Genomic DNA, 25,556 nt, shown 5'->3' on the forward strand with positions numbered 1-25,556 from the left:
TATGATATTTTTACAATATTAACCATCTGTAGTATCAAATGATTTATAGTATTTTATATTGTTTCTATAACTAAAAGTATTGTCAATGAATATTTTGTGATAGTTAACAATATATTTAAAAGCATAAGTATAGCCATAAAAATGTCTAGTACCATATTTTGGTTTAATTATTAAAATGAAAAATATAATATATTAAAATTAGTTAAAAATTATTTTTAAATAGGAAAATAAAGATAAGAAAAATTTTTACAATTCCTAGTTGAATATTATGACTTCCGGTAATTGGTAGATTACTTTCTTAATATTTAATTTATAATGATTCATATATACATATCCATTAATCCATAGTATTTTTATATTTGAACCAATTTAATTCTTTTATTTCTTGATTCTTTCAATTATTAATAGTTTTTTAATCCTATATTTATAATTCTTTACATTTTTATATATTAAAAATGTTCCCATAATATATATCATATTTTGATATTTATTTTATGATAAAAAAAATATATATTATTAGTTAAATATTTTTATTATACATTTCTTTATATATAAATATATCTATATATTTATAATATCATTTTTCATTTATACAGTACTATCCAATTAAAAATCATATGTGTTAATAGTTAAAAAAAAATTTTTAAATTAAATTTTTCATTTGTAATAAGATATTTATTATTATCATTTGGATACCTCATTAAATGAAATGTTAGATGAATGTTAATAAATAATTTTGACACATCTTAACTTTTGTCTTTTTTAAAATGTTAAATAATATAGTAGTTTAAGTACTTATATTTGATTTAACCTCATGCTGTTTGTGTGGTTAATTTACCTCTTCAAAAGTTAAAATCATAACATTAAATAAATGACAATAAATTTATAAATATATATAGATATATACAGTACAAAAGTATTAAGTAAACATGTTACCTTAAAAATTTTTATTTCTATAGTTAAATTATTTAATAAATTTTAAAAGGTATTTATATTTGTTACAAGATGAATAATAGGACCCGAATTTATTTATTGTTAATAAATTGAATGATATATATATTTTAATACTTTAAAATATATATGTATATTTTAACAATTTTAAACTTTATTAAATGTTATTAGATTAAAAATATATAATATAATTCTATTTATTTTTTAAAAAGAATGTATACAAAAAAAAATTTTTTTTTTTTTAGTAGTTAATTAAAAGAAAAATATATGTTAAATAATACTGTATATAATAAATAATAATTTTTTAAAAAAATGAATCAACTAGTTAATATATTTTATTAAAAAAAAAAAACTATCAAATATAATCTTTTTTTTTTTATAAAAATAAATTATAATATAGAAAATCCTTATAACTTCAATTGTTAAACTTTTTTTTTTTTTCTATGTTTGTGATTTACCTCATATAATATATATATATATAAAGACTTTAGTATCTAAAAATAAAAAAGCTGTCAACAAAATACTTCTAAAAATTTTTAATGTTACATTGTATTAAGATTAAAGAAATAGTTATAATCTATTGAAATTGTCTACTAATAATGAGTTAAATATTCAATCATTTCTTTATATTACTTCTTATAATACAATAAACTGTACATATATTAATATAAATAATATTATAAGATAATTCAGGTTAGTAAAATTAGTAATTAACAATGTAAGCTAATCCGTTACCAACTGATTTTTCTATGTCATTCCACTTGACAGTAAGTTTATTTAACTATTAGGAAGAGTAGTAAAGTAGCTTCAAAATGGATTACCGTTGTTTTGTTATATATAATTGTGATTAAGTTTGAAGTGATATTAAAGTTATTATTACATGCTATAAATTGAGATCAACAATGTTTTATTTTTCTATCTTTTATTACCCCTATATCATCATACTTCATTAATAATAATGTTAAAATAAATTATTGTTTATTTAAACTTCTTCAACTAATCTTTCACAGCTTGATTTTAAACAGTATCTCTTATATTCAATGAGGTACTTGGCACTTCATTAAACTTCCTTGAATCATATGGTTTCAATATATTACATTCTTATCTATAAATATTATCATTTATATTTCTTAAACTATTAATATTAATTTTTATTAATATAACAAAAAAAAATAATAATTATTATTATCTATATTTATAATAATTATATGATTTAATTGTTAAATATTAATAAATATATTTTTACAAAAATATATAATTTTTCTTTAAAATTTTTATTAAAATAAGGGGTAATGTAAAATGATTGTTAATAAAAGTAAATGTATTTGATTAAGTCTATTATGTGTGAATTGGCGATTAGACATTTTCCATTTAAGTTGGATTTATTTTTTAATCACTTTTAATATAAGCCTTCTGATCACAATTAAGTATATATATATACATATATAAAAGTATTATAATTTACTTATTAGTTATTGTAAAACATTTTTGTTAAAATAATATAATATTTATTATTATTCTTGATTTATAAGAATTATTATAATTACAATATTTACCTCTTCACCATAACTTCTTACAATGTTTAAGTGGATATCAATTAACTATATCTTCATATCACCTCATAAATTTACCAGATAAAATGAATATTTTATCAACTTCAAAAGTTTACTATCCATCTCTATTAGATATCTCAATTTACAATCATAATCTACTCAAACAACATTAATTATAACTCTTCATAAAAATATATCAGATACTTATTAACAATATTGTAAAACAATATATATTTATATATCTTAATATATATTATTAAGGTGCGCCATAAAGTACATATATATATATACTGATAAATTAAATATAATTAAACAAAAATATATAAAACTTTTAACTACTAAATATATTATTTATTTGAAAACATCTTTAGACTTTTTAAATTATAAAGACCTCCTATTTTGAATGAACATTACATTTATATTTTAATACTTATTTTATCAATGATTTATTTTAACTAATTAATTTTGTCCTTTAAAACTATTTTCATTATCTAATAAAAATGATTTTGTTTAGGCAAAAAAAATTTTTTTCTTCTAATTATATTATTAGTAAAAATTAATGTATTAAAATATATATTACTTCATTAATTGATAATGATGAAATCTTTTTTTTTTATCAAAAACACTTGCCGATAAATGTATAACTTTTAATTTTACTATTATATTTATATATCTATATCTATATTTCTCTTCTCATTCATTAATTTTATTATTATATATTCTACAGTATCATCAAACTAATATGAATTTTATCTATTTCTTAGTAAATTATTTTTATATAATTATATAGAATAAATATTTAAAAAAAAAAAGTAAATTATATAAATATCTTATGATAATAATACCTATTCTATTCTTTTTACAAAAATTTATTAATATAATAATTAGTTTAAGATATTAATAATATTATTAACTTCTGTGAATTAGTTTGTAGAATGTTTAAATAACATTTAAAAGAAGATTTTCTTTTAACAAAACTTTTAATTTATAATAATTATATTATAAATAAATGTAATTTTCTTTTCTCAAGATTCATTTATAGTCTTTATCAAATAAATTATACCGCCACTTTTGATCAACTGTTTTAATGTTTTATTAGTAAAAAGATTAAAATATACCAAATTTGTTTTTATACTATTTATATATTTTCTTTCTTTAATTTTAATTGTTTATATCATATCCTTAATTTTTCTTTATATATATATATATACTAACCCTAAATATGACATGTTTATATATTATTGTCTTAAATTTTTCATATTTCTTTTGAAACCACCCACTTTTTGATGAGAAATATAATATATAATACTAAATATGATTAAAATATATTTTATCCAAGTTAACAGTTGAAAATTTTACTAAAATATTTTATACAATTATATTAATTACAATATATCAAAAAGATAATTTTTTTTTCTTCTATTTTTTTTTTAAATGTATCAAATAAATTATTATCAATTATATAAATAATATATTCTATAAATAAAAAAGTAAAAATAATAATTGATACTATTTTACCTATAAAAATTAATTTTTTTTTTGCTAACATTGAAACAATACTTTAAGATTATCTCATATTATTTATTTTTAAATAACCACGTATAAAAGTAAGTTAACATATTATGTATTCATTAATGATCACCCCTCAAATGATATTATAAATTTTTCTTTATAAACGATAAAACATAAATATAAAAAGAATATTAAATATATATTAAAAATGTTTAAAAAAGATTAATTATCCTGTACTAAGGAAAAATTTTTATCTTTATCTTTTTTTTTTTTTAAATATTTTTGTTATATTTTAATTATTTTATTTGTATGAAAATATTTATGATAATATTAATTATTTTAACTGTTTTTTTTTAATGTGATTTCTTTTTTTGGAAATTTATTAGTTTATTTCTTTTTTTTGGGGTATATCTTTTTTGTTATATATTTTAAAATTATATATAAATTATATTTTAAAATGACATTATTGTAATTAATAGAAAATATAAAAGTAATAAATTATTAAAATTTATATTTATTAAGACTATACATATAAATATATTATTGAGTATATAATAATTCTTCCCAAGAATTCAACCAACCAATAGCCATAAAAATATCCTACAATAGAAATAAAAGAAAGTATAATATAGATGGTAGTTAATATAGTTATACTGAAATAATAACAATAAATAGAAAATATGAAATTATTAACTTTCTTTTTATAAAAGTATTGTCTTTAGTTATATGGTTGGGATGATTGGTATTATTAATAGATAAATATATTAAACAAAATAAGGAACAAAATTAGGATGGTAAGAGAAAACTTTAATTGGTTATTATAGTTAATTTTTATATCATCATATTATTATTTCTCATAACTTAATTTTGTAATATTATTATTTAATTTATCTTTAAAATATTCATTTATCTTCTAAATGTCAAAACTTTTACATTATCATTATTATTATTATTATTATTATCTAACTATTCTTTTATACATTTTTTGATCATATTATGTATTTTATTCTTTTTAATATATATATATATATATATTATTTAAGAAATTAATGATATAAGTTATTTTATTAATCAACATGTACCTATTATTCATTTATATTTCTTTGTATATTAAATATTAAAAAGTAATTAAAAATATAACATTATCCTTCAATCTTTCATATTTGTTAAGATATAAGATATATATTTTGATAAACATATTAAAACAAAAAAATATAATGCAACTTTTATCATTTAAAAATGTTAATTCTCTTTTTACCATGTATCTTTACCTTATCACAAAACACTAAAAATTATGAAGTGATGGAAAGTAATCTTATATAATATTAATAATAATGATTTATTTAAAGTGTCTGTTATATTTTTCATATGTATGTGAAGACAAATTTTTACATATATATATTTATTTTATCATTCAACCTCCTGTATGGTGAGGATGAAGAATGATCAAACTAAAAAGTACATAGGTAAGTGAGATATTAAATAATATATAATATTTTAATAATTGTTGATTAGTTATGTCAATCTAAAAGAAATATTCAATAGTTATATGTAGAATTATATTTTTAATATCTTATATAAATCTATTATTTTAAGAAAAGGAAATAAATATAATTTCTTTTTTTAACTATCATAATAAATGATAATAATAATAATAGATTACATTTTAAATATTTAAATGTTTCTTTTCATGGTATGATATAATATATTTTGATTAAAAAAAAATGTTTTTTTTTTCTTTAAAAAAAATGAATTATTATTATTACTTTTTTTAATTATATCATTATTCGTTGATTTTAATAATTATGTGTAATATTTTAAAAATATTATCAAGAAGTATTAATTACATGTAACAATACATTTTCAACATTTCTATTATGATAAATATTAAAGAATTGAAAAGTAAAAATAGAAAATGTATAATGTGTAAACGATTTAATAATAATAATAAATTGTAGTGGGTACTTTTTATTAACTACCTCACATTTATTAATGTATATTAAAACAAATGATGTTCATTAAAAATGAATCACTACCTATTGAATTTTATGGTGGTAAAAATATATTATCACTTATCATATGAAGACATCTGTTTTTAGGAACAATACAATATTTTGTATATAATCATAATAAATACACTCTTCAAATTAATATTATCATATTTAACTTTTGCCTCTATTAATAAAAGGACCTACCATAGTTGATTAATTGTTTTGTGAGAACTTTCCTATTTAATAACAAAAGAATTTTTAATATTATTACATATTATTTTTATTATATATTCTACCATATCTTACTTTTTCTACAAAATCTTTTTTCCACTTATTCATTCATTTATCTAACTATATCCCCCCATTATTTATTATTTTTTCTTTTTGTAATTAACTTTTATCAATTGTCATTAAATATTATTATATCTAGAAATTTTGAGAAGTGCAAACATTCTTCAAAAACGTTAATGGAAGATTGTTGGGAAATGTATGTTATTATAATAATTGTAAAAAAATTTTTAAGAATATATATTTATATATAAACTATACATTTAACCATTTTTAAGAAAAAAAAAAAGATGTATCTAAGAAAAAAAAAACTCATTTTTTTTTTAAAATCATAATTGAGGGATATATTAAAAAAAATTATATTGTCTACTAAAAATCTTTTTTTTTTTTTTTGATATAATTTATATACATATCATTTTCACCATATATGGCAAATTACAATGCCATATGTATGTATGTTATTACTTATATGATAATAATATTTTATAAATGATAGAAAGAGTAATAGAGATAGAAAGGAGGATGAGAATGATATCAAGAACCAATAAGAGGCGTGAAAAAAAAAGTTTTTTTTTTTATTTTATTTTAAATTAAAGTGATAGTTATTTATACAAAATATTTATTTCAATATATATTTATATATAGTATATTAAATAAAAGTAAAATATTATAGTTATGTTAAAAAGAAAATGTTAATAAATATATTTCTTACCAAAATTTTTTCTACAGTTAAAGTTAAGTAATGTTAGTATAAAATTTATTAAAATTAAAGAATAAAGTACCTTGTCAGTATATTACATTACCACTTCAAAAATCTTTTGTTTTTTTTTATTGTTTTCTTATTTTAATGCACTTGTTATAAAATTGTTCTACTATATGTATATTTATTATTTTTCTTATCATTTCTATTATATCAATAGAAATTATAGGTAAATTTTTTTTTTTAAAAGATATACATAGATCAATGGTTTTTTTTATATTATTTTAAATTTTATAAATTAATGTTAAAAAGAAAAACAAATTGATATATGAGGAGAAAAAAAGTTTGATCCTAAACTATAATGTTTATATTTTGTTAATAATCACATTAATTTGTTCATTTTTATTTTCAAATATCATTCTTCTTTTCTATGTCATTTTTTTTTTAAAATATAATCGCAAAACTATATTATAAAAAAGAAAAAGAAAAGTTAAGATAGTAAAATGTAATAGATTATTATTATTAAAAATTTTTAACAAAAATTAACAAACATTCCATAATCCTTCTTCTAATTATAATCTCCGTTTATTAAAACTAACTTGATTTTATATTTATACTTTTTAAATATAATATAAACCTTTTAATTCTCGCATTTGCTTTGTACATTTACTTTTATATAACAAAATTATTTATATATAAATATATACATTTACAGTAATCTCTATTACACAATTGTTAGATTATTATTATTATTATTCTTATTACCAAACGAAATTTGGTATTCATTTAATATAAATTTTGTTTATCATTCCATAAAATATTTTACAATTGTGGAGGACTTTTTTTTTTTATCACTAAATATTTTTTTTTAACATATATATATAAATATTATCAAATAATGTTAGATAGAAATTATATACTTACAATATTTATTATACAATAGATAAATTAATTTTAAATATTTTAATATAAATAAATAATATTTTTAAATATGTTATCTAAGATTTATTATTATTTATTTTATTTAGGGTCTCAATCATTTTTGATATAAAAAAAAAAGAAATAGATGAAGATAAATTGTTAGCGCATTTGATAATCAATCATCTTATTACCTATATTAATATAAAGGTACAATTACCTTATAATAATAAACATATTAATTTATTTAAAAAATAATTTAATATAATAATTATTAATTATGATAAATAATATATCTTTGGAATCATTTTATGAGTAGTTATTATAAATTATTATATTTCTTAACAACATCCGTTACTTTTTTTTTTTTTAATATATTTTCATTTACTACCTTCTAAATAATAATGATAATCAAAAATATGTATCAATATAAAATGATGATTATGATGATGTAAAGCATTTTAATAATTTTATACTGTTCTATAAAGATAAATTTATTCTTAAAAATATATATATCATATTAATTATTTAATCTTTTAGTATTAAAAATCAAAATAGTTAAGAAAATAAAAATTTTTATTATTTTAATTAGATATATTTTTAATATAATGAATGATAAATAGGTGTATGTTGAAAAATGAGTATAAGGTTTCAAAGAGTATGTGAGGTAAAAATGATATATGTAATAGATAATATTAATAGTATATTATATATATTATGATCAGAAAAAAGATTTTTCTTTTTTATAAAAATTTTTATTCAAAATTATTTTATCAAAAGTTACCTAAATACATTTTTTTTTTAATACTTATTTTAACTTATCATATAATCATCTTACATCATAATAATTATCTTAAATATTTTCTTATCTATTTCATTTTCATTACATTAATCTTCAACTTTTATACGTTTTAATTTTTTTTAATAATAATAATATATATTTATATCTTTCACATATTCAATGTCATAAAATATTGTTTCCATTAAACTAATCTTTAAACAACTGCCAAATTTCTACTTCTAATCATCCTTATAAATAATAAATAGGAACAAAAAAGATAAAGGGAAATTTTTCATAATTTAGCTTAAAAAATTTCCCATGTCACTATATTTATAATTCTTAAAGTTTATGTTTAAGGAAAATAGTTTGTGGTATAAATTTAATTCTTATCACAATAACCATCTCTATTTTCTTTTTAACTTTATTTTTATTTCATTGAACATGGCAAAGTCATATAACTATACCGTATAACTCTTAGATATATAATAGCATTTTTATTATTATAATTCATGAGAACATTCTTCAATGGTTCTTCATATTATAACTTTTATTTTATAAAATTGCTTGTCAAAATGAGATAAATTTGTACAATTTTTATTGGTTAACCCTTTTTTTTTCATATATATTATTATTATAAAGATAATAATATTTCTAACTGCCTAAATATAGTTTAAATTTTAAATATTATTATTAAGTTAACTTCTTGATAATATTTCACATTATAATATTCATAAATAATATATCTCCTTATAAATATACATCAATGTATTTATGAAAAGAGAAATAGAACTCCTCCCAATGGAGATAAAAATATAAAAATTTTTATTACTACATTATATGATAAAAACTATATATTTTGATAAAACAATATATCCCCCCCTTTCTTCTTTATATGACAGTAAGAAAAGAAATTTTAAAAATAAAATTAACTTAAATTTTGTATTATATATATATGAATATTACTATTATAATTTTAAGGACTAATTTATTTAATAATATTTTTGTTATTAAGTTAAAATAAAAAAAATACATATATATATCATTTATAAAATTTGGTAGAAAAAAAAAAGTTAATAATAAAATTTATAAATATTTTCATATTTAGAGAAATAGATACTATAATATAATTGTATATTATTTAATTAGAAAGAAAAAAAAAATTTATTTTTAATCTTACAAAATATTATTATTATATAATAATAAATCTATATATCTTAACACTGTTATCTACTGGTATTATTATTAGATGTATCTATATTATTATTAAAATATTGTCACTCAAGAAGTAAACATATATAAATATTGTAAAAAAGAAGTAAGGACAATTGAAATTTTCATATGATATTTTGAGGATAAAAAAAAAAAAAGACAAAAAAAAAAGTTATCTTATTATTTTATTCAAAAAAAAAAATATATATATATATCTATATATCTATATATAAAAGAAGATATATAATATATATGTATATATATATATTTATGGAATGAAGAGAGAAAAATTAGAATGATGTGGGAGGAGAAAGTTTTTTCATTTCCAACAATTATAAATGAGAATGATAATGGAGCACGATAAATGTATATATACATTCTTTTTTATTTATACAATTAAATTTGAAAAGAAGATTCACTCCATTTGTAAGGAGAGAAAGAGTATTTATATCATCATTATCATTATTTCGTCTTATAATATATATATATCTTAATTTTATTATAAAAGTATTTGTATGTAAGTAGGTATAACTATCAAATAAATGAGGTGCGCGAAATATTTTTAATATGTATATCTTTCATTTTTATATATTATATATCATTTTTAATTCTAACTAATATTACTCATTATCTTATCAAATATTTCTATTTATATATATATATTACTGTAATTTATATTTTAACATTTGAATTTTATCTATCTATCTATCTATCTTTTTTTTTTTTTGATAGAATTTTTTTTTTATTTTATTTTTTAAAATAAATATTTAAAATATTATTATTTTTTTTTAGCTACTGCATGTTGATTTCTTCTCATAATAATAATATTCCTTCTCAAAAAATGAGTGTTGAGTCAAAGGGACACTCTACATCTAGTACTGGTAGCTCACCAAGATCACCAATACTTCAACCTCCAGAGGATACTGAAAATGATGGAGGTAATAGTAATGAAAATGAAAATAGTAATAAAATAAATCATAATGAAAATGGTAAAAATATAGAAAAAATAAATTCCAAAAGTCCATCACAAGATGGTCAACAACATTTACCTACTGATTTAAATACTTCTTCACTTTCTAATATGTTAGATGCTCAGAAGGCATTTCAAAAACTTACATCACAAATGTCCGGTATGTTTTTATTTTATTAACAAAAATATTTTATATTTATGTTTTTTTTTTTTTTATATTTTAAGGTGCTTCATTTGGAAATTCACCTTTAAGTTTTGCTAATCTTCCTCAATATCTTGCATTTACACAAAATAATCCATTATTTCAAAGGCAATTTATGTCTCTTGGTCATCATTTTAGTGGTGTTGGTACATCTAATGGTTCAGTGAGGACATCACCAGATTTGAATGATGATGATATGGATCATCTTGAAGATGGTGAACCAGAAGATTTAAGTGTAAGTATCAATAAGAAACCAGATGATGATGGTTTAGGTGGTCCACAGGCATGGAGTTATGAGGAACAATTTAAACAAGTAAGTTTTTATTCTTATATATTTATAATATTAAAAAAATAATATTTTAAAATATAAAAATGTACTGTAATTATTATAATATATATATTAAATTTATTATATTTATAAAAATATTAATTTTTTTTTATCATTAAAAAAAAAGACAAATATAAATATATATATATATATGTAGAGATAGTGATATGTATAATAGTAAAGAAGGTATACTGTATTTGTATAAATAATTAACTATTAATATATATATATATTTATATGATAAATGAATGTTAGCATCGTTGAGTATACATATAAAGTTATAAAGTTATGATAATTGTAAATGATTAACAAAGTAATTGTTATATGGTAATAATTTTCTGCTCATTAAAAATTTTTTTTTCTTAACTTTCTTTTACAACTACATGTATGTATATTATTGTACTAATATATTATAAAAAAAATTGTAAAGAAAATATTAAAATAATTATTTATTTAAAAATTAATGATTATAATCATAAATTTGTTTCAAAAAAAAATTGCACCTAAATTGTTTCTATTATTTTTAGTTATTCACTTATAAAAATATTTTTTTCTTTTAAATATATAACTTTTGTTTTTATATTAATATTAGATGTATTATATATTTATAAAATTCTATTAAATATATCTTTTTCTTCTACAGTAACATTATCAAATTTTTTTTTTTAAAAATTTTTCATTATTTTATATATTTATATATATATATATTTAAATTACTATACAATTTCTTTATATTTTAATTAATAAACATTAACAAATAATTGAAAATGAAAGTTTATTGTATTTGTGATAAAAGACATGTTTTATTAATTAAGTAATAAGATAATAATTAGAAGATATTTTAAAATATATATTTAATAATATAAAATTTTATGTACTAATGTTTAATGTCACATTGTATAGAGTTAAATTGTAAAAAAAGCAATTATTGAGTTTTATTAAGATTTTTATTAACAAGATATGTTAATTGAATATGGTGTATATATAAATGATATTGAAATGGATATTTTTCTAAATGATACAATATGTCTTGTGATAAATTTGTAATTAAATGCACCTTTTATTTATTGTTAATAATATAAAAGTTAAGTTATTTAAAATATATAATGTAGTATATATTATTAGGATGTTGGTAATAATTATAAAAAGGAAAAAAAAAAAATTTAATGAGGGATTTTCTTCTTTTGTTATAAAAATCAATTATATATAAAAATATATATATCTTTGATCATTACAAATAATGATCGATAGTACATTATAATATATATTATGAATGTCTAATTAGGATTTTAAATTTATAAAGATAAAAATTGACATTTTATGAAAGGTAATCTACTAGTTGATTATATATATATATATAATTATATATCATACTCCGCTATTTAATTTAGCCATTTTAAGTATAATTTAAATTGACTTAGATAGAAAAAAAAAACAATTTATTTTTGTATGAATAAAAAGAATTATCATTTTTCTGTTATACCGCTCTCCTTGTCACTATTTATTAATATTTTGTTACATCTTGTTTAACTTCAGCGTACAAGGAAATAACAGGTACAAGGAAAAAAGAATAGAAAAAAAAAAAAAAATTAAATAATAAAATTGGATTGAGTTACCTATATTATTTTCTTTTCTTACCAATCAACTAACAATTTTTATATTATAATAAATTGAAAGGTTATGTAATGAGGTTGTTGAAGTGTCTTTCTTATTTTTTTTATTATTAAAAAGATTATAAAAATAAAGTTGTTTACAGTATTCTGTTGTAAATTAAAATGAAAAGCCTCTTTTAAAATAATAATATTTTTGTTATATTTTAGTTATATGAGTTATCGGAAGATTCAAAAAGAAAAGATTGGTTAGATGATTGGTTAAGTTTTATGCATAAGATTGGTAAGCCAGTCACAAGAATACCAATCATGGCTAAACAGGTATTAGATTTATATGAATTATATCGCTTAGTGGTACATCATGGAGGTTTAGTTGAAATTATTAATAAAAAACTTTGGAGAGAAATTACAAAAGGATTAAATTTACCATCATCTATTACCTCAGCTGCTTTTACATTAAGAACGCAATATCAAAAATATTTGTATGATTATGAATGTGAAAAAGAAGGATTATCAAGACCAGAAGATTTACAACAAGCTATTGATGGTAATAGAAGAGAGGGAAGAAGAAATCCAACATCAGGTTTTCCTGGGGCAACATTACCATTTCATTTAGGTCCAAATCCATCATCATTATTTCCAAAAGCATTTGGTGGTTTTAATTTTAAAACTGATGAAGATTCTGGTCTTCCAATTAATCCATCACAACATGCTTTAGCTGCAGCAGTTTTTAAAAATGATCAAATGTTAAATCTTGATATGCAACAACGTTTCATGCAACAAACATTAGCAGCAGAGGCTTTCAATAGACATCAGGCATTTACTGCAGCAGCAGCTGCACAACATTTAAATTGTATAACATCATCAGGGCATACAAATAACAATAATAGTGGAAGAGATAGTTCTAGTAGTCTTGAGAGTGGTGTCAATGATAATGGTCCTGTTGCTAAAAGAATTCGTCGAGATAGTACAGAATCAAATAGTAATATAAAAGGAAATACAGTAAATTTTAAAATAAATTCAATGAAAAATACAAATGATAATGCTATGATGATATCAATGGAATTGAACGGGAAAATGTATCAAGGTATGTTATATTCAATGCCAGGAGGTTTATTAAGTGGAATAAAAAATAATATAGATGGTAAAAATTTATCCATTCCAACAACAGGAGCTTCTTCATTTTTAAAGACACCTCTTAATTTACCTAATACTCCAATTGGAGGAGAATCAACGACACAAGGACAGGGAACATCTTCACTAATTTTACCACCAGATCTCACAAATACATTTGCTAATTTTGTATCAAATCTTCCAAATTTACCCTTATCTGGAATGAATAGTAATAATAATAATAATAATATGTCATAAGGTATATAATTATATTTATATGGATTCATTAATTAATAAGAATGAAAAAAAGATAAATTTTAACAAATATACAACAAAATATTATAATGAAAAATATTAAATATTTGTAACAAAAAAAAAAAAAGAACAAAATTTTTTTTTTTATTTTCTTGAAGAAACAATAAGAATGAAAACTTTTAATATATAGTGTAATGATGTATTAGGAATAAAAGAAAATTTATTATTTGGGTATGATGAAATATAATCCATTTGAATAAGAAATGATTAATAAAAAAATAATCCTTTTCTTCCTGATAAGTGAAAGATATAATGTATTTCATATAATATTTGTAAAAATTTTTATTATTTTCATTCTTCCAAAGACAAAATCTCCAATTTTGAATCTTTTTAAAAGAGCTTTTACCACAACTTTCACATTTTTCTCCTTTTTACTTTAATTTTAATTTTATCTCTATATATAATATATATATATATCTTAATGAAGATGTGTGCTTTGTCATTTTTTTTTTGTTTTAATCTCAATGATATAATTAAAAAAAGAATTTTTTGCAGACTATAATTGTATTTTTATCACAATTACCTTATATATATTTATATATTTAATTTTTTTTTTAATTTCATGTAACAACTTTCCTTGTACAGTATATATTATTATACATTTTTATTGTATTGTTGAATGAAATATATATACATATATATTTAAAAATTTATTTAATTTTGTAATAATATTATTTACCATTACTTTTTAACTAATTTTGAATAGTCAAAATAAATACCCATTTAAATTATGTCATTTTTTTTTTGCTATTTTTAAATTATGATATTTTAACATATAAATTATCCTTTCAAATATAATGAACAAGTTTAAAAATAGTGTAAAATAATATATGGATTTGTCAAAATGTATGTTTCTTTTTTTAAAAAAAAAAATAATATATTTTAAGAGAAAAAAGAACTAGAAAGTTTTTTTATACTATTATTTTATTAGAAAAATATATATCTTCAATTATAATTTATAAAAATAATTTTTTTTTTCTTAAAAATGGAAATAAACAAATATATAAATAAAAGAAGTCGATAAAATACTAATAATGACTTAATATTTTATATTAAAATATTTAATATAAACAAACGTTATGGCATTAAAATGTATTTAAAAAATTAAGGAGATAGTTAATAAATAAATAAACATATATATATATAAATATATATATATATACTATCACCAAATTTATTATCTTAAATCTACATATATCTTACTTTTTATCTCTTTTATATAATACTTTAACTTCAAACATTAAATAAAATATATTTTAGTTAAACTACTTATCATTTATAAAGTTATAAAAGAACCGCCCTCTATATAGAAAGAAAATCAACATATAATAGAAAAATATAACAATATTTGTTGGAATATTTAAACGAGAAAATATTTAGTTTTTGGATTTTTTACTTTTCCTTTTTGTTTATAAAAAAAAAAAAGAAATAATTTTTTTTTTATTATTATATTTTACTTCTCATAATTACTTCTTTTATTTTATATAACTAAAAAATATTTATTTATTTGTTAATAATTTTTTTATTATTATATTGTACTATGGTATTTTTCATATAAAATATGATTATACTACTTAAAGAAATAATTTTATTTATTTGTTTTATAAAAATAATTAGTACCAATAGAGCTGCTACTAAACAATGTAAGTTATAATTTCTTATTTATCTATACACATCAATCTCATTATTTTATTATCTTTAATCTTTTTATAATAAATAATTTGATAGAGTTTTTAATAGACCAATAATTTATTAATCACCTTACAATTGATAATCATTTTTAAAAAGTTATTGAAATAATAAAATAATGATGCATATATTAATATCTTTTTCTTTTAAAATATATATAAGAAAAAAAAAATTTTTTTTTAACTTATTATTAAGTTAACTATTAATAATGATATCTTTTAGCATCTACCTCCTCTTCATCTGTTGTTGGAAGAATAGGAACATCTACACCTGATAATGATGATGAGGAAAGGTTAATGATTGATATATTTAAAGGATACAATTCTTATATTCATCCTATTAATCCAAATACATCAGAACCAATAATAGTATCAATGGCATTACAATTAGTATTATTGATAAATGTTGATGAGAAAGATCAAATAATGCATACTAATGTTTGGTTAACATTAAAATGGAATGATTATAGATTTATATGGGATCCAGAAAATTATGGTGGTATTACAAGTATTAGAGTATCACCAGATAAAGTATGGTTACCAGATATTGTACTTTTTAATAATGCTGATGGTAATTATGAAGTTTCATTTATGTGTAATGTGGTAGTTAATCATAAAGGAGAAATGTTATGGGTACCTCCAGCTATTTATAAAAGTTCATGTATTATAGTTGTTGATTATTTTCCATTTGATATTCAGACATGTCATTTAATATTTGGATCATGGACATATAATAGTTCTGAAGTTAAATTAGAATTTTATGCATCAGAATATATAGATTTATCAGAATATTCACCAAGTTCAATATGGGATGTTATTGATGCACCAGCAGCATTAGTTAATAAACGTTCACGAATGGAATTTCAAATAGTTATTAGAAGAAAACCTTTATTTTATACAATAGTATTAATTATACCAACAGTTTTAATGGCATTCTTATCAATGACAGTATTTTTATTACCAACACAATCTGGTGAAAAAATGACTCTTATAATGAATGTTCTTTTATCAATTGTATTGTTTTTATTGTTAGTTTCAAAAATTCTCCCACCAACATCTTCAACAATTCCACTTATGGCAAAATATTTACTTTTAACATTTGTGTTAAACATTATAACAATTATAGTAACAGTTATCATTATTAACATTTATTTTCGTGGTCCAACTACACATAGAATGCCAAGATGGGTAAGGATAATATTTTTAAAATTTATGCCATTCATATTATGTATGGAAAGACCTAAAAGATTACCAAAAGGAAAAAAAAAGATGAGAAGTAAAAAAGAAATTATGAATTTAGTTGAGGGTAATATAATGCATCCATATTATAATACAAATATTGATAATAATGGTAGATTATTTTATCAACATCATCCATTTTGTAATAGTAATACTATTATTAATACAACACCTCAAAAAAATATAACATCACCAAGTAGAGGAAGAGATATACCAATATTTTTAAAAGATAATTTTAATACAAATTTATCAACAAATTGTGGTAAGACATGTTCACTTGATGATGATTATGGATTAGGTGAAAATGCAAATTTTGCTGTTGAAGCTATAGCATATATAACAGATAATATGAAATCTGATGAAAAAGATAAAGCATTACGTGATGATTGGAAGTATATTGCAATGGTTATTGATCGTCTCCTTTTATATATATTTTTTGGTGTAACATTAGGTGGAACATGTGGTATTTTATTTGGAGCACCAACAGTTTTTGATAATGTAAATCAGGAATTAGAATTAACAAGATTAATAAAACAATATCGTGGTAATGGTAAAAATTAATTTTAATTGATATTACAAATAAATTAAAAAAGAAGATAAATTTAATTGTGCCTTTTGTGTGTATGTATATATTTTTATGATAATATAATAAATGTTAGTAATAAAAAAATTAAGTTTATCAATAAAAGATACTTTTACTTTAAACTTTATCTATGAAGGTAATATTAAATTTAATAAACTGTCTAATGCCGTTTTCTTTTTGACTAAAATAATTTTAACTAAAGTTATATTTTAAAAGAAAAAGAAATAAATAGTATTAGTAATATTGTTTTGATAACCAAAAAGATGAATATTTTTACATTAAATAAAATGGCATTTTCTATTGATCTAGTGATTAAAAGTGACACTTTAAACAACTACTTCTCTATTATTCTTAACTTTCAATCTCAATAGATAATATTTATATTTTAAAATTTTATAAAAATAATAATTTGTTAAGTAATTAAATTTACTATTTTGATAAAGATAAATTTAATTTTGAATAAACTTTATTTTTATACCAAAAAGAAAATTCTTTTGTTTTTAGGGGAAGAAATATTTATTTTATGTTTTTGAGGAAGTAAAAGAAAATAATAAATTCAATGTCTATTACTCTAAGATAAAAGAGTAAGCCTTATTTAATCTTCAATTAATTCATCTCTCTTTTTTAGTATTTTTATAAAATAATAATAATAATTTTAAATTCTTATCTTAAAGTGGTTTGAAGATTAAATTAATATAATAAATTAATTTTAATGCTGATATGTTATGTATTATAAAAATATTTTTCTTTATATTAATATTATTTTTTTTTATACCAAAAAATTGTATGTTTTTATTATCCATTTTTTTTAATTAAAATTCTACCACTTTTTTTTTTAATAGTAAATGGATCTGAAGATGAAGAAAGATTAATGCAAGATATTTTTAAAGGCTATAATTCACTTATAAGACCAATACAAAATGATAGTGATGGTCCATTAGTTGTAAGAGCTTCATTACAATTAGTATTATTGATAAATGTTGATGAAAAAGATCAAATTATGCAGACAAATGTTTGGTTAACATTAAAATGGCATGATTTTCAAATGAAATGGAATCCTATAGATTATGGTAACATTCAAGATATACGAGTATCTCCTGATAAAGTTTGGGTACCAGATATTGTTCTTTTTAATAATGCTGATGGTAATTACGAAGTTTCATTTATGTGTAATGTTGTTATAAATCATAAAGGAGATGTTCTTTGGGTACCACCTGCTATATATAAATCCAGTTGTATAATAGATGTTGAATATTTTCCGGTAATTTATTAATAATTTTTTTTTTTTTAATATATATTTTTAGATGGATCAACAAATATGTCACTTAATATTTGGATCATGGACATATAATGAAAATGAAATTACTTTAGATTTTGATCAAGCATCATTTATAGATTTATCAGAATATTCACCAAGTTCAATATGGGATGTTTTAGATGCCCCAGCTGCTTTGGTAAAAAAACGTTCACGTATAGAATATCAATTAAAAATTAGAAGAAAAACTTTATTTTATACAGTTGTTTTAATTATACCAACAGTTGTTATGGCATTTATATCAATGTCTGTATTTTTTTTACCAACAGAATCAACAGAAAAAATTTCATTAACAACATCTGTTCTTTTATCTATAGTAGTTTTTTTATTGTTAGTCTCAAAAATTCTCCCACCAACATCATCAACAATTCCATTAATGGCAAAATATTTACTTTTAACATTTGTTCTTAATGTTATTACAATTTTAATTACAGTTATAATTATAAATGTTTATTTTAGAGCACCAACAACACATAGAATGCCAAAATGGGTTAGAGTTGTTTTTTTAGAATTTTTGCCTAAATTTCTTTGTATGAAAAGACCTAAACAGATAAGTGCTGTTAAAAAGAAAACCAATAAAATGGCTAGTAAAAGTAAATTGCCTGGTGTTGGTGAATTTACAATAAGTAAAAGTAGTCATCATCCATTATGTCCATCTGTAATAAAAAATCAAACGGGAAATGTTGTTGATCAATGGCCGGTACCAGCTATACATATTTATGAACCTGAATCTATTGATACTGGAAAAGATATTTTTACAGCACAATTTTATCCATTAACAGCTGAAGCATCAAAAGCAATTGATGCTATTGAATATATAACAGATTATATTAAACAAGATGAAGAATATAAAATGTGTCGTGATGATTGGAAATATGTTGGTATGGTAATAGATCGTCTATTATTATTTGTCTTTTTTGGAGTTACATTAGGTGGAACATTTGGTGTTTTATTAAGTTCACCAACAGTTCTTGAACATGTCAATCAAAAAGTTGAATTAGAAAGACTTCGAGAAATATATAATAGTTATAAAAAAGGACCATAAATATTATTTATTATTAAAAAAAAAAATTAAAAAGAATATAAAATTATACAAATCCATTCTTATCAATATAATGATATGCTTCACTATCAATACTTTTAACATCTAAAACAAAATGAAATCTATGATAACAGGTATAACATAGCAATTTTGGACATTTAGGAATTGCTTGACTTGAAATAACAACAAAATTAGGAACATTCAATTTACATACATTACATAATTTTCCACGATAAACTTCTGCAACTTTAAAAGGATATGTCTCAATATGATAATAATCATTTATTGTTAACATCCTTAAATCAGAAAATACAAATTGGTGTTCACAATGTCCTCCCATATGAACAAAGACATATGGATGTCCAAGACGAATATTAAGATCTGATATTTTATTATTATTGATATCTTTAACTTTTACAGAACCAAAAATATGACTTCGTTTTTTGAAAAATTCTATATATACACTTGTTATGTCTTTACTATTTTTACGTGTTAAATCTATGTATAATGTATCATGAATAAATAAAAATGAAGACGGTAATTGACTTATTAAAAAATCATCTTCTGTTGGTTGACCATCTTCAGCTTTTTTTGTACAAACAAAATCCCAATGACATGCTATTTTATTTCGTAATTCTATAAGATAATTTTCACCTCTTAAATAATATATTTTATCAATTACTGGTCTCCATATATTTGAATTACATGGTATTCTTTTTAATTTAGGAACTTTAGGCATTAATAATCTTACTGTTATCCTAAAATCTTTAGGTATTTCTTCATCAATAATATTAGTTCTTGTCTCAAAAGCATATTCATAAAAATGATAATATTTACATTTAACTAATTGTGCAACTTTTGTATTTGGATCACGACATATTGTAAATCTATTAGAACTTATTTTAGTTGTAACATTATCATAACAATCAGTTGAAACTTTGGCAAATAAATTTAATTTTGAAAAATCTGGATTTTTTTGAATACATTCAAAAGTAAAATCACTAAAAAAAATTAATAAAAAATTTTTTAAATTTATCTTACTTAACAGTTATCACTGCATGTTTTGCATCCTCTAATGAACCATCAAGAGATTGTATATAATTAAGAAAACCATTTTTGTATTTAGAAAAACTATCTTCATCAATTGTAGCAGTGTCTTTTCTATTTAAACTTAAAATATCAAATTGAAAATTTGGTTTACTTCGTCCAATATATTTTGTTTCAGTTTTTATTGTATTTATATAATTTGGATTTTGATAAAATAATCTTGAAACTAATCTTCTTGAATTTATTAATTCATTATACGCCTGCCCAACTTTTTTTTTTCTCCACCATACATTTCTTTCTTTATCAACATCATCTTCTAATCTTCCTTTTTCAATTTCATTTCCTTCATCCTCTGAATTATCAGATAATACTTCAATTTGAATTTTATCTTCTATATCATTTTTTTCACCAAATTTATTATATAATGATTCCTCATCAGTACAAGGAATGTTAATCTTTAAGAGATTATTTACATATATTGAGTTATAACGAAATGTTTCTAAATTAATAGTAGGAGAAAATTTTAATAGGCGTTGGCTACCAATCAACTGATCTAGTGCCATACTTTTTATTTAACAAAAAAAAAATAAAAATATTACTTTTTAAATTTTTTAAATGCTATAGAGAATTTAAATATGATTGGATATATATTTTACCAATCTACTAGTTTCAAGATAACTTAAATAGAATGTTTGTTTTTATAATAATACTATGCCAATTATTATTATATAACACTTTTAGAGACATAGTAAATTAAAAAGTTTATATTATATTTACAAAATAATATTTAAGTGATAAGACTTCTATCAACAAAAGGATAAACTATTGCATCAGTATTTCTTATACTAAAAGAATAATTGAAAGTTTTGTAACACTTTTCACACATAAGTTTTGGGCATTTTGGCATTAAATTACATTCTACAATTATATATCTTGGTCCTTCACTACTACAAACATGGCATTTTTTTTTTCTTAGTGGTTGATTAACTTTTATAGGATATGTTTTTAAATCATGGTAATCATTATAGCTTATCATTCTAACATCAGAAATAGAAAACATATGTTCACAACGCCCACCCATATGAACATAAACATACGCCATTCCTAAACGAAGATTAAGATCATTTAATTTGGTACTTTCCATATCACCAATTTTACTATTACCATATAACTTGGAACGTTTATCCAGAAATTCTTTATATTCTTTTGAAATATCTGTTAAATCTTTTCTTGAATTATCTATATAAAATGTATCATGAATAAAAATAAAAGAAGATGGTACTTTGTACATCATAAAGTCAGTATAATTTGGTTCTCCCTCTTCTTCTTTTTTTAAACAAACTAGATCCCAATAACATAACATTTTATCTTTTAATTGTTTTAAAGTATTATTACCACAAAAAAAGAATACTTTATCAATTACAGGATAACCAGCATTAAAGTTATATGGTAGTCGTATGTCTCTTGGAACTTTTGGCATATACAATCTAATAGTTAACCTTAATTCGTCAGGTATTTCATCAATTAAATGATTTGTTCTCGTATCATAAGCATATTCTTCAAAATTAAAATATTTAGTTTTTCCTATATAAGTAGTTTTAAAATTTCTATTTTTTCTAAATTCTTTCATCTTCTTGTTTGAAACTATATATGAATGTTTTTCCTTATATTTATACACTCCACCAAATAATTGTACATTTGAATATACTGGAGCTTTTTTAACACATTCACTACCATGAAATCTTAAAACATTAATTTTATAAACTTTAATATATTTTATTTTTTAAAAACATACATAACATTATTTGTAGCTGTAATTGCTGCAGGAATACTTCCATTCAAATCACTAATAAGATTTAAAAAACCATTTTTATATTTTGTCATTGAAACTTCATCAATCGTTGGTTTGTTATAACTTAATAATTCGTTAGGTTTCTCTTCTTCAAGTTTTGTTAAACGCTCTTTATATTTAGTTTCTATTTCTCCAGGTGGTGCTTTTTTGCATGTCATTCCTATAAGTTTCTTAGCAGCATTTCGAAATTTGTCTTCAAAATCTAATTTTTCTTCACAACCTAATGAACTTTGGCATCTATCTTCGGTTATATTGTTACTTCCAGAAGAACTTTGTGTCTCATCACAATCTACATCTTTCATATTTATATCTTCATTACTACAATTTTTTTGATTAATATTTTTATTTACAAGATGAGTATTACACAAAGTTTCTTCTTCAATACATGGTAATGATAACTTTATTAAATTTTTGGCATATATAGCATTATACCTAAAGTCATTTAGATTTAAAACAGGAGAAAATTTTGCTAGTCTTTTACTTCCAATAAAGGAATCAAAAGACATATTTCAAGAAAAGGTCAAATTTACGAGAAATAACTATGGAAGAAAATAAATATTTGTAAAAATAAAATAAAATTTTATAAAAAAAAAGTAAAGTTTCTGATAAATAATAAAGACTTTGGTACCGATTTTACCATAACTATCGCTTCAAGAGTAAGCGATTTATATTGGCAATTAAAAATTTATTTGATATGTTATACTTTATTCCCCATCTCAATAGAGGAATATTTTGTTTTTGATAATGATAAATTTAAAAAAAGGTATAATTTTCCATTAAATTGTTAACAAAGATTTTCCAGTTAATGTTAATCATTGTTACTCAAAGAGAAAAAAAAATTAAAAGTGATGAAGATAATGATAACAAAAAAAAAGAACTAAAGTATTTAATGTATGAGTCTTTCCAATGTGTTAAAAAACATGTAGAATTTGTTTAATTAATAATAATTTATATAATTTTTATTATTAATAAATATTATGACTACAACCCGTTATATATTTTATTATCATATGATGGTTGTTTTAAAATTTTTGATATTTCTTCCTTCTCTGATGTTGATAAAGATATTTTAGGGAACTCAACATCAATTGTAACAATCAAATCACCTTTTTTTGTGTTATCTGATATATTAGGCATTCCTTCACCCTTTTTACGTATCTTTGAATTAGGTGGAGTAACTTGTTGTCGGGTTATTTCTAATTTATGCCCATCCATATGGACTATTTCCTTTTGAAATCCAATTAATGACTGCTCTAAAGAAATTGTAAGATTTGTATATAAATTATCTCCACGCCTCTCAAATATTGGATGTTTTTCTAATTTTATTCGTAGCACTAAATCACCTGATTCACCATCAATGTGTGGTTCACCTTCACCATGTTTAAGAATTTCATGACCTTCATCAACACCTTTTTCTATTTCAATATTATATTCAATGTCTTCATGGACAATTTCTTTATTAGGACAATTATCACATACTTGAACTTGGAACATTTGAAAAGCACCACCACCCATGTTTTTAGTTCTCATTTCTAATCTACAATTGCATTTTCTAGTTCCACTCGTTTCTTTGTAATATGATTTAACTCTTTGAATATCTAAAATTTTACCATTATATGCTTCTTCCAAAGTTATCCATAAATCAATATTTAAATCACTTCCTTTATGAATAACCTCTTCAGTTTCTTCTTCACTAAAACCATCACCAAAGAAGTCTTTAAATGGACTACCACTACCAAAGAAATCTTTGAATGGATTAAATCCACCACCACTATCACCTTGCATTTCTTTTAAACCTTCCTCTCCATGTCGATCATAGATAGCACGTTTTTTTTTATCTGATAATACTTCATAGGCCGCTCCTAAATCTTGAAATTTCTCATTAGCTTGATTATCATTTTGATTTCGATCAGGATGTAATTCTTTTGCCAACTTTCTATATGCTTTCTTTATTTGATTTTGATTTGCATTTCTTGGAACATTTAATATTTTATAAAAATCTCTCCCACAATCAACAATAATAATCAATAAAAAAATTATAATAGTCAATATTTTTTTGCCATGCAGGAACAGCATTATACTATAAATGTCTATAAATAGAAATTATGCAAATAAAAATTTATAAAAAAATTTTTTTTTTTATAATTGAATATAATTACAAGTTGTTTTGGAACACGTCATATTTCCCAAACAGACATTAAAATATTATATCATATAAATATTTTATATATAAAAAATAAAGAAAGAAAATTTAAAAAATAAAGTTTTTTTTTTTTAATTCTTTGAAAAAAAAAAAGATTATTGATAATATATGTTAGAGAAATTTTGTATTGTTTTATTATAAAATAA

At 20.0% G+C, this 25,556-nt stretch overlaps 6 protein-coding genes across 6 annotated transcripts; 3 read left to right on the plus strand and 3 right to left on the minus strand.

Moving 5' to 3' along the window:
- Positions 1-10,744: 10,744 nt before the first annotated feature.
- On the plus strand, positions 10,745-14,384 carry SRAE_1000337200 (Protein dead ringer; the record flags this gene model as incomplete). Its single annotated transcript, XM_024650554.1, has 3 exons — positions 10,745-11,033; positions 11,099-11,388; positions 13,224-14,384. 3 exons carry the CDS (start codon positions 10,745-10,747, stop codon positions 14,382-14,384), a joined length of 1,740 nt encoding a protein of 579 aa, XP_024504320.1.
- A 1,618-nt stretch (positions 14,385-16,002) lies between these two features.
- SRAE_1000337300 (GH10531p) lies at positions 16,003-17,929 on the plus strand (the record flags this gene model as incomplete). The annotated part of the gene is made up of 2 exons (XM_024650555.1): positions 16,003-16,084; positions 16,353-17,929. The coding sequence occupies 2 exons, from the start codon at positions 16,003-16,005 to the stop codon at positions 17,927-17,929; spliced, it is 1,659 nt and encodes a 552-aa protein (XP_024504321.1).
- A 742-nt stretch (positions 17,930-18,671) lies between these two features.
- Positions 18,672-20,311, plus strand: SRAE_1000337400 (GH10531p; the record flags this gene model as incomplete). Its single annotated transcript, XM_024650556.1, has 3 exons — positions 18,672-18,735; positions 18,794-19,212; positions 19,256-20,311. 3 exons carry the CDS (start codon positions 18,672-18,674, stop codon positions 20,309-20,311), a joined length of 1,539 nt encoding a protein of 512 aa, XP_024504322.1.
- Positions 20,312-20,354: 43 nt separating this feature from the next.
- SRAE_1000337500 (snRNA-activating protein complex subunit 3) lies at positions 20,355-21,918 on the minus strand (the record flags this gene model as incomplete). The annotated part of the gene is made up of 2 exons (XM_024650557.1): positions 20,355-21,309; positions 21,350-21,918. 2 exons carry the CDS (start codon positions 21,916-21,918, stop codon positions 20,355-20,357), a joined length of 1,524 nt encoding a protein of 507 aa, XP_024504323.1.
- Positions 21,919-22,142: 224 nt separating this feature from the next.
- Positions 22,143-23,713, minus strand: SRAE_1000337600 (snRNA-activating protein complex subunit 3; the record flags this gene model as incomplete). The annotated part of the gene is made up of 2 exons (XM_024650558.1): positions 22,143-23,097; positions 23,151-23,713. 2 exons carry the CDS (start codon positions 23,711-23,713, stop codon positions 22,143-22,145), a joined length of 1,518 nt encoding a protein of 505 aa, XP_024504324.1.
- Positions 23,714-24,188: 475 nt separating this feature from the next.
- On the minus strand, positions 24,189-25,283 carry SRAE_1000337700 (DnaJ homolog subfamily B member 11; the record flags this gene model as incomplete). The annotated part of the gene is made up of 1 exon (XM_024650559.1): positions 24,189-25,283. The coding sequence occupies one exon, from the start codon at positions 25,281-25,283 to the stop codon at positions 24,189-24,191; it is 1,095 nt and encodes a 364-aa protein (XP_024504325.1).
- Positions 25,284-25,556: the final 273 nt, after the last annotated feature.

The sequence above is a fragment of the Strongyloides ratti genome (genome assembly GCF_001040885.1).
Source record: "Strongyloides ratti genome assembly S_ratti_ED321, chromosome : 1".
Taxonomy (NCBI): Eukaryota; Metazoa; Nematoda; class Chromadorea; order Rhabditida; family Strongyloididae; genus Strongyloides; species Strongyloides ratti.